The sequence below is a fragment of the Benincasa hispida genome, chromosome 10, assembly GCF_027475165.1.
Source record: "Benincasa hispida cultivar pf3 chromosome 10, pf3_genome.v1.1, whole genome shotgun sequence".
NCBI lineage: Eukaryota > Viridiplantae > Streptophyta > Magnoliopsida > Cucurbitales > Cucurbitaceae > Benincasa > Benincasa hispida.
In genome coordinates, this window is record NC_143487.1 from 15,645,826 (window position 1) to 15,656,012 (window position 10,187).

Below are 10,187 nucleotides of genomic sequence, written 5' to 3' on the forward strand. Positions count from 1 at the left end.
GAGAGGGGATTATGGAGCACTACCAAAAAGACAATCTTTCTTTACTGCTTTAGAAATATATTTTCTGTTTTGATGATATTCTTTTTCTTTTATGGTGTTGGTAGTGGGAAGAGCACTGGATAAAGAAAAGTAGGTTGCTATCCAATATAATGAAGGTGAAGAGAGAGGCTTCTCTTTACAATGCTAACTCCCTTCAAACTTTTTTGGGTTGATAAAGGGAAAAGAAAAGCACTTTCTACCTTTATCTTCCTAAACATTTTGTCGCTGTGATGAGGATTCTTATTGAAAATTGAAAGGCATTTATTAGGTTTTAATGGATGCGAATAGACCAACTTCTTTACTCTTTTAATTTGAATCTCTCGTCTTTTGATTGATTACATTTTATATTAAATAGTTGAATTATACTCTAATTAATCGCGTGACGGTTTTTTACGAGTAAAAGATTAACATCAAACTTACCTATCATTTGTGCGAAAAAAAATCGACATTGAAATTGTTGCTTTCCTTTATCAAACCAATGAAGGCCAACCACCTTACATATATATTTTTGAACTTCAATTTTATTGATTTATTTTGATAAAATATTATAATTCATATTCTACTTTATAGATCTCTATTTATCTTTTATCAATTGAAGCAACAAGAAATAATTAGTCCGGTTAGAATGAGCTTAGCTCGGTTGGTAAGTAGCATGTACACCATCTCTCAAGATCAAAAGTTTGATTTTTCATCTTCATAATTGTTGTACTAAAAAAGAAATAATTAATCTTATTAATACTATTAACATACTCACCTTATAATTATAATTAAATAAACAATGTGACATAACATCATATAACACAATATTAACATATAAAAATATCATTCAATTTTATAACATGTAAAATCCAATTTAAGTTAAATATATTGAACAGTCCCCAGTCTATTTAAATTTTATTGATTTGGTCAGTAAACTCTAAATTAGACTCTACCAAGAATTACTCCAATAAGAAAATAAGTTGCACTATTAAGAATTAGAGCTAAAAGTCTTTAAAAAAAAAGCATTAAAGCATACTTCCAAGCTAAGGTTTCTATTCTCGATGAATAGTTGCATCATTTCAAGCTTTAATAAGTATCTTTTCATCTAAAAAAAATACCATGAATATGAAAATTTAGATTCATTCTCGTTTTTAATGTACGATATACATATTTATTTCATATATTTGCACTTATAGAAGATTTTATATATCAACTTAAAGAATTGGGACTGAATTTAGACTATGTAGGTGAAAGATTGTGTCCTTTTATAGTGATTATATATTTATTTATTTATTATATGTATGGTTATATTTTTCTTATTTAAGTTTAAATTTCTCTAAAGCTCTATATTTTCTTTGTATTCTTGTGTTTAGAATATGTATTTTTAGAACTTTTTTCGTATACAATGTTCATATTCAAACTCATGCTTTGAGAATGATTTTCAAGTTTTAAATGATTAAAATCCTTTTTATCTCACTGAATAACAATTTGAAAATTTTATTTTAATATTTAATATTCATTTGATATTTGATTTTATACTTTTGAAATAAATATGCACTTAATCATTGAACTTCTGTCTATATATCATGTCTCTATATTTTATCACATTTTTCTCATGTTCAACATCAATATAAGAGGTAAACTGACATTTCGATCATATTATAAAAAATTTATAAAACATAGAAATAAATAAGAAACTATTAGTAATATAAATATAATATAAATAATAAACCTGTTAACTTGTTTAAAGAATTCAAAATATCTACCTATTTATTTAAATATTATTTTATATGTTATTCTCAAAATATTTATTGGCATCAACATTTTATCCAACTTTATCAAAAACTGTCGGATTAAATTTTCAAATAAAAGAGGGAAAATGAAAAGGCACGTGGTTCCAGCGTGCCACACTCTTCGCTTCACCCGCAAGCCATGCAATTTGAACCCTAATTTGAAAGCGCATTCGGACTCTTCAAGCTTCACGCATAAATGAAATTGAAAAAAAAAATTAAAAAAATGAAGATTCTATTGATATACTTATTTCGAAACAGAGTGAATTTCAAAAGAGTAATATAACAAATCGAAGCCTGAAGTCTCGCGAAGAAAAATGGATCGAGGAATTTTGTTCATGGTATTGCTACCGTTCTCTGTTTTCTGTTTCGATATCTACGATTTTTTCTCTACTGATCCGCCTCCAAATTCATCAAATTCTCCCGTTTATCATCTCTCAAACACCACCAATTTGTATCAGAAAATCGCCGCCTGTTTAAATCAGGCTGAAAAAACCAGATTGAATCTGACGGAACTAGCGTGTATGAACGAGACGCAACTAGCGAATTTGAATAAGATATATGAGACGCAACTATGAATCAGACATACAACGATACGATTCTCAACAAATTTAGCTCTCACTGTCCTTACAGGTAATGCATTTCATTTTAGTAAATAAGTCATATGAACGACTTACTTTTTTTTTTTTTTTTTTTTTTCCGGCTTTAGTTTCTTGAGTGATCAATCGTTCGCTTCCGTTGAGTCTGATTCTTTGGTTCTTTAGTCAATCTGTGCGAATTTGTTGAAGTTGAATCGGGATTGTGAGAAGCGGAATTTCTCTCACGCTCGTTATATCCAGGAAAAATTAGGATGTATTTTTCTCTTCATGATTCTCGATTACAGATCATCATCTTAATTACTGGATTTTACTGCATGTTTTCAAGATTCGTTCGAGGATAAGAAATGGCTGTATCTTCCTCATTGATTCATCACATTTTCTCCTGTTCTACTTTGGTTAAGCTTTGAGGAACTTGAGTTTGATAGAAATTTTAGTGTGCGTTTTAAGTTTGATCAAGTTAATTCTCAATCTCTAGAAATTTTAATCTCATAATGAGAAAGAACTAATAACAAAATAACACAATCTTAGGATGAGGCAGATTCTCTAGGCCATGGTAGGTAATTCAGTAGTGGAAGAAGTTTGTAACATTATGCAACACTAACATCTCATTCCTTGTCTCCGTTAAACAACTTTGGACCTCAAACACGAACCTCAAATATGAAGGTTTTAAATTCAGACTAAACAACAAAAATTATTCAACTTCATAGACTAAACAATTTTAGACTTTATAACTAACATAGCCTCTAAACTCCCTTAGTTTCAACTTTTATGTCAAATAAATTCTTCAACTAAAAAAAAAAATGTGTATAATAAGTCTTCAAACTTTCTTAGATCAATAAGATCGACCTTTTTTTAAATTCACAAATTTATTGATCAAACTTAGACACATTGATAATCATTCTCATCTTCTTCATTTTTTTTCCTTCGTTTCGTCATCCACTTTTTAAGGATGTTTTCAAAATCCAAGCCAAATTCAACAAATTAAAAAAATATATATAGTTTTAAATTAGTTTATATATTGTTGTACTTGACATTTGGATATGAATTCAAAACTCAAAAACAAAAATCAAATGGCTACCAAATGGAGCTTTACGGGGTATTTAGGTGTTGAGTTGGTTATTATAATCCTTGCGAGTTATGATAATTTGTAGGTTATAATAGTCTATGTTTGAAGGATAACTATTTTAACCTGGGACCTCTAGATAATAATAGTTCGTGTTTGAACGGCAGACTATTTTAATATGGGTAGAAAATAATAAACACGGTAACAACGAGGGAAAGAGGATTAGTAGGAAATAGTAAACATGGTAACAAAAAGAGATTTTAAATAGTAATACTATAGATAATTATAAGTTATAATAGTTGACAACACCAACTATTGTAATAGCCCAATCCACCGCGTCAAGTGGTTGATATTATCCCCTAGGACCAGAACTTCTTGTTTTAGAGGGCGAATTTATCAAACTTGATCGACCATTAACGAGTAATCTTAATGTGGGAAGATTTAGTCAGAGAGATGCGAAAATAGTCCTTCAAGATCCATTAAGTGTTCAAGGCCTCTTGTTCTTTTTTTTTTAGTTCTTAAAAAGAAACCATTTGAGAAGATTCAATTGTCCGAAATGAATTTCTAAATATGCGGATTTATCAACATCAAGTTCGTAAAAAAAACCAAATTCTTGTTGGCATTTCTATAATTTAATTGTGTATGATAGAAAATTTATGATTTTTTTTTTAATTGGAAGCCCAAAGATCTCCTTAATGTCTTACTAGATACATACAAAATTTAGTCAAGGACGTATTTGATATTATTAAAGTTTACAACGAGCTGCCAAAGTGAACTTCGCTCGATTGTAATTGAGCTGACGCCGGAGAATAGAAGACACCCATCAAAGAAAAAAAAGTACACCCACTTGGGATGAGCAAAACTCCAACAAACTTCAATTACACGAACCAGTATGTCTTTTTTTTTTTATTTTTTTTTTTTTTTTTTTTTTTTTGCCCTCCTTGGGATCTGAAAACTCATTGCACTGTTGCATGTTTTTGCAGAGGGACTGTTATATCGATTAAGTTGCTGGTGATACAGAATTTTCCTGGAATCGACGTTACTTTTTCACATCATCCTCCAGATCCCCGAAGTACATTGCTTCAAAACTCATATCAACTGCACAAGCTTTGATCATAATGATGGTGATGGCTGGTAAACATATTTTACTCGAACTGAAAAGGCCAATACCTTCTTGATTCTACTGTTTGACTGCACACAAGTTTTATGTCATCGCGATCCCTTGGCTTCTGGGCTGCATAACCATAAACTACCTCCAGAACACTGAGGACTTTCAACTTTTCTTCAATGATAATTTGGTACGAAGTTTTAATCCTTGGCTATAAGTACATTTTTAGAAATAATTCTAAAGAATCAGATATCATTTCCTCTTGTTTTCTATTGTTCAGGTGTTCTGTAAACGGCAGGCAGGACGGTTTTCCAGGGCGAAAGAGATGAAGGAAATCATTTGTAGTCAACTTGTTGGTTGAAGAAGAGTATGGCAGTGAATCCAGTATGTTTTTCCACATTGATGACTCCGGTAGAGATGTGAATAATTCATTTGCTTTTTAAGTTCTGTAGGATGGAAAATTGTTCATTAGTTGTAGAACTCAGTTTTCCCATCAAATCAAATCTTAGAGATGCTTCTTCACAATCTCTTCCAAAACTCTTTAGTTCCACTATCCATTTCTTTCCCACTTTTCTTTCTCTCTAAAAAAGAGAGATAGAACAGCGAACTAAACAGAAAAGCTGTTAGAATCCAAGCAGCCATATGGATTGAAATAATGGGCAATGAAATAACTTTATTGAAAAGCACTGATGAAGTTGCAGTACAGAACTTACAATTCTTATGATTGGCTTCATTTGGATTTCTATGAACATGCAATAATGCTTTGGATTTAACACAATAAGTTGATGGAAATAAACTGTACAGTGAGCTTCTGATGAGAAATTGCACTTGAGCAGCCATGAATCAGATTTTCATATGAACCACAAGGATCTGATAATTTTACTTCAGATTCACACAGAGAGAATAGTCAGCAAGAGGGTTTCTCTTGATGAACAACTTACTTCTGTAGCAGTGGTAGTACTGCACATGATATGATGATCAATGAGGCCCAACTAGAAAACTTTTTCTTTTCTTTTCTTTTCTTTTTTTTTTTTTTTCTTTTTTTTTTTCTTTTTTCTTTTTTGTACTTTCGGTACGTGGAAGCGGGACGTTGAGTTCTTACTTCTAATTCTATATTCGGCTTATATCACGACCGAAGATGAAAGTTGTAGCCCAGTTCACTGCCACGTACAATCTGTTCCTCCAGCTTATGACACGTGTTAGATAAGCCGAACGCCAAACGAACCAACTGAGGAACCCTGCCATGGATAACCCCTTTGCTTCCTGTACAAAATACTCACAAGAGTAAGCCAACCCAAGTGCATAGAGTGAGAAAGAAAGGTAGCCCTGGAGCAACTAGCTTGATTGCTTACTTTACTCTGCCTAAGGTCGACAAGAGCCTTGTATCTTCCAATTGTTGCCATACTTCCGAGATGCTTGTAGACAAAAGGCGCTCCAAGTTCCAAGTCTTTTCCGCTACCTGCTCGTGCTCCACCTTCTTTACCAATTTTATTCAGCAAGGCTGCTAAATATTTGCCTTGGCGCTCTGCTACCTTCAGGATGCAAAAATGGTTGCAATAAAAACTTGACATCTCTTGGCAACAGTAACTACTATTGGAATAAGAAATTGCATTTTATGAATGAGCAGAAAAACCAGAATATTGGGGAACATCTTAACTTACCTGGGCCAAAGCTGGAAGAACTTGTTTCCCTGTACTCTCTAGGAACCCACTGCAATCACCTATTGCAAACACATCTTCCACAGAAGGAATACGTAACCACTCATCTATTCCAATCCTGCCAATATAACCAGAGATATATCATCTCTCTACACACAATGTTTGGATTGACTATAGAAAAATAAGCATAAATGGGAACCCTTAAGCATAACTTATAAGTGTGAGGATTCTAAGATTTGAATAAAGATGACACGAAAATTGGTCCAAAGCAGATCAAATGGGAGGGGAAAGAAATAAATTTATTGTCCATGACATTTGAAGTTGAAATTAAACTTTTTAAGGTGATAGATGGTGAGGTTAGTGAGCCTGAGAAGATGGCGATTTTCCCTGAATATGAATGGATGCCCACAAAGTTGGGGAACAACTTAACTATCTTAGGAGGCTTATAGAAAAAGAAGCATGACATCTCTGAAAAAATTGCTTGAATGTTCTGAAATCTACAAGGCAAACGAACATTTTGGATAAGTTACTAGGAAATTTTAATGTACCTGCCACCAGGAGACTTTGGAACTTCCAAGGAATTTACAAAAGGTGAGGGCCCAACACCAGTAGACCAAACTAGTAACCCATAAGGAACCTCAGAACCATCATTGAGAATGATGCTCTGAGGTTTAACATCTTTGACAATGCCGCGTACAAGTTGAACTCCTGACTGCAGGATATGAATAAATAAGATGAAAGAATTTCAAATTCAAAGCATCTCAAGAAAGGTGAAATTGAAACCTGTTATCATCATCACCAAGGAAAAAAATGGCATGACTGTGATGTATTAACTTTCCTACCTTTGTCAATTGCTTAGTAGCATAATGCCGGAGTCTATCATCAAAGGAAGACAATATCTCATTTGCCTGTTAAACAATTAAACAAATACAAGCAAGTAAATCCCCTCAAATCCTAATACGTATCCATTAAACTTCCCAGACAATGTCTTTCCTTTTAAACAAATGCCAACTTTTTTCTTTACAGAGATATTAGAAGCTCAACAACCTAATATAGAGAAACAAATCAGCCGAAACTTCGCGAAACCGAGAAAGACAATACCATAAAGAATTCGATGCTTGGGACGACATTTTACAAACCTCAATCAAAGTAACTTGGATATAATCTTTCACATGAGCATATCTTTGAGTAACATCTTTCATGATAAAATCACTAAGCTCCCCACTGAACTCAACTCCTGTTGGTCCTCCTCCAACAACAACACAGTGTAGAAGCCGACGTTTCTCTTCCTCTGAGATGCCTGCCGATCAAAAACACTCCAAATTATGTCCACTGAAAAAAGGGGAAGAAAAATTTCTAATACCAAGTTCTAACAAAACCATCAATTCTATACCTGGAACATCAGATAACATCAAGTTCAAAAGCAACTTCCTACGAATTTCCTGAGCATGATAAACCTCACGAAGAAAAATAGCGTGTTCTTTGACCCCATGAATCCCAAAAGTTAACGGCTGGGATCCCAACGCTATGATCAACTTATCATATGATAATTTAAACCTCCACGGTTCCAAAGTGTTCAACCCATCAGTAACCGTTTCACATTGCACCTTCAATAACAAATGAAAGAATCTCCTTCTCAGAAGGAACTCGCAATGATTCCATTCGATTCTATGATAATTTTAAGCAAGCCACGTTGAATCTATGAAACAGTGAGACAATTGAGAAGCATACCGAATGTTCATCAGTGTTGACGGCAGTACAATTAGCGAGGAAGAAATAAGAACCAGGTTCGCGAGAAATGGCGGGCTGGATCCGGGCGATAGGTTCAGCGACGGATCTGAATTCCAGAGTTCCAACGCAAGTTGAAGCGAGAAGAGGAGTGAAGACCATGTGGTTACGAGGCGAAACACAAACGACGTCGTATATGCTTGTGTCCAAGCCCTTCATGACTCTGCAACCTGCCCAGCCGGAACCCAAAACCACCACCCTCGGCTTCTCGCCGGTCTCCGTCGGTCCAAGTGCCGGCGGCCGTGAAACCGCCGCCGCATCGGAGATGGGGAGAGAGGTAAAATGAGAGAGGAGGAAGGGGAAGGGAAGAAATGGGTGTGGATTTGTGGATCTGAGTAGTGGTTTAGTGGGTGAAAGTTTCTTCAGATACCTGAGCCACGCCATGGATGCAATGGAATATTCAAAGATTCTTTGTTATTATTCGAATCTGTGTGGTTGGAAAATAAAGAAAACGGTGAAGATTGGGCGAAAAAGAAGAAGTAACAGAAAAAGTGGCTCTTCTTCTCATTACCTAACAAATGCTTGGGATTTGAGAGCTGCTTCCGGTTAGCCGGTTATCCTCTTCCTGGTGAAAGAAGGACAGCGAATTACACGTGGCCAACACAATGGTGAGTCAGCATTTTTTTTTCTTTCAATTTTGTGGTTTGAAGTATAATATTTGGAAGATTTATGTTTATTTGGTTTTCTTAAAATTGGATTAAATTATAAATTTAATCTGTCAAAGTTAGTTGGGTTTAAGGTTTTATATATATTTAGAATATAATATTTAGTTATGTATTAAAAATGCTATCAAAATTTTATAAATAAAAATTATATTTGTATTTAATTTATGAAATTAAGTATGACAGTCTTATATAATTGTAATAGATTAATTAATTAATTAAAAATAAATATCATTCAATATATTGATAAAAATTAATTAATTAAGAATAATAATAATTTTAATCATAAATATTTGAAAATTGAGTCCTTCGTAATTAAATTAACCAACAAATGTCATATTAATTATAATTTAATATTTAATATTTTTATAATTAATTAAGTTCAACATTAGTTTTTAATTTTAAGATAATGTAAGAAAATATATTTTAATAAATTGAGATAAAAATATGATATATTAATAAATAATATTATTAAAGAAGATTGAAAAAGTTTTATATGTTTATAATGAGAGATCAAAATAAAATTAATCTCAATAAATAGTTGCTTGATTATAAAAGAAACAAGTAATTGATTATTATTATTGAAAATAAATTTTTGTACTAAATAAATTTAACTGATCTTAATTTACTAATTAAATATATTTAAGATATTGTTTGCTAACTATTGATTGTTTATATAAAAATGTAATTTCATTCCTTTAATAATTTTTTATTGTAAAAATAAGTTAAGTAAATATTTTAATAGATTATTATTGGTTTATTAAATAAATATTTATATTGATATTGTTAAATTAATAATAAGTAATTAAGTAACTAACTATATTCAAAATGAAAAAAAGTTGAGAACCACGATTTTAGAAGGGAATATAAAATGCTCGTATGTGGGAAATGAGGATGTTTGAGAATAGCTTATTTTCATGCAAAATGTTGAAAATTGTAAAACAAACATGAGTTTTGTATGCCTGTGTCATTTCCTAGGTAAACTCATGTTTGCAGCTACAATCAGATCTAGCATCATTCATTTCTCAATTAGATTACACGATTTGATTACAAATTTCAAGACGGGTCTTACAACTTATAATAATTACGGAAAGTAGGTAAACAACAAAAATAATTAACGAGTGTAAACGTGACCTTAATTGCATTTTGGTCACTCTATTACTTTTATGTTAATTAGCTAACATAATACAATTTCTTTTATAAATAAAAATTTGGTGGACGATAAAAATGGAAGGCTATGAGGGGAGAGGGAGAAGTTGGAATGAGAAAGAAGAGGAGGAGGTGAAATATATATATATATATATATAGGGCCACCACAAGTAAATTTGAAGGGGACGATTGGTGTAAAGATCTGAAAAAAATGTTTGAAGTTTATTCGAGGGGTTATGAAGCTTATGAATCATAAATGTTTGTGTTTGGAGTGCAGTGTTTGAAAGTTGGATTTATGTTTTTAAGAAATTGTTTTGTGAAATGTATAATCTCTAATATACCGTTTTGATAA

General features: G+C 32.4%; 1 protein-coding gene and 1 long non-coding RNA gene across 3 annotated transcripts; one reads left to right on the forward strand and one right to left on the reverse strand.

Annotated features, from left to right (window-relative positions):
* The first annotated feature begins 1,999 nt into the window (after nt 1-1,999).
* Nucleotides 2,000-5,103, forward strand: LOC120088482 (uncharacterized). Its single transcript, XR_016523948.1, has 5 exons — nt 2,000-2,149; nt 2,270-2,441; nt 4,195-4,360; nt 4,454-4,768; nt 4,859-5,103. It is a non-coding gene; the product is annotated as an uncharacterized LOC120088482 (long non-coding RNA).
* LOC120088481 (internal alternative NAD(P)H-ubiquinone oxidoreductase A1, mitochondrial-like) lies at nt 4,114-8,589 on the reverse strand. Of its 2 annotated transcripts, XR_005484933.2 has the most exons (9): nt 7,968-8,586; nt 7,630-7,843; nt 7,376-7,536; nt 7,079-7,144; nt 6,785-6,948; nt 6,240-6,354; nt 5,931-6,110; nt 5,292-5,841; nt 4,114-5,024 (listed from the first exon to the last, which is right to left on the reverse strand). XR_005484933.2 is itself a non-coding variant. In XM_039045819.2 (8 exons), exons 1-8 carry the CDS (start codon nt 8,406-8,408, stop codon nt 5,689-5,691), a joined length of 1,494 nt encoding a protein of 497 aa, XP_038901747.1. In that variant the 5' UTR covers nt 8,409-8,589; the 3' UTR covers nt 5,232-5,688. The 2 variants fall into 2 exon arrangements, 1 of the variants encoding a protein (XP_038901747.1); XM_039045819.2 differs by lacking the exon at nt 4,114-5,024 and having other exon boundaries at nt 5,232-5,841; nt 7,968-8,589.
* Nucleotides 8,590-10,187: the final 1,598 nt, after the last annotated feature.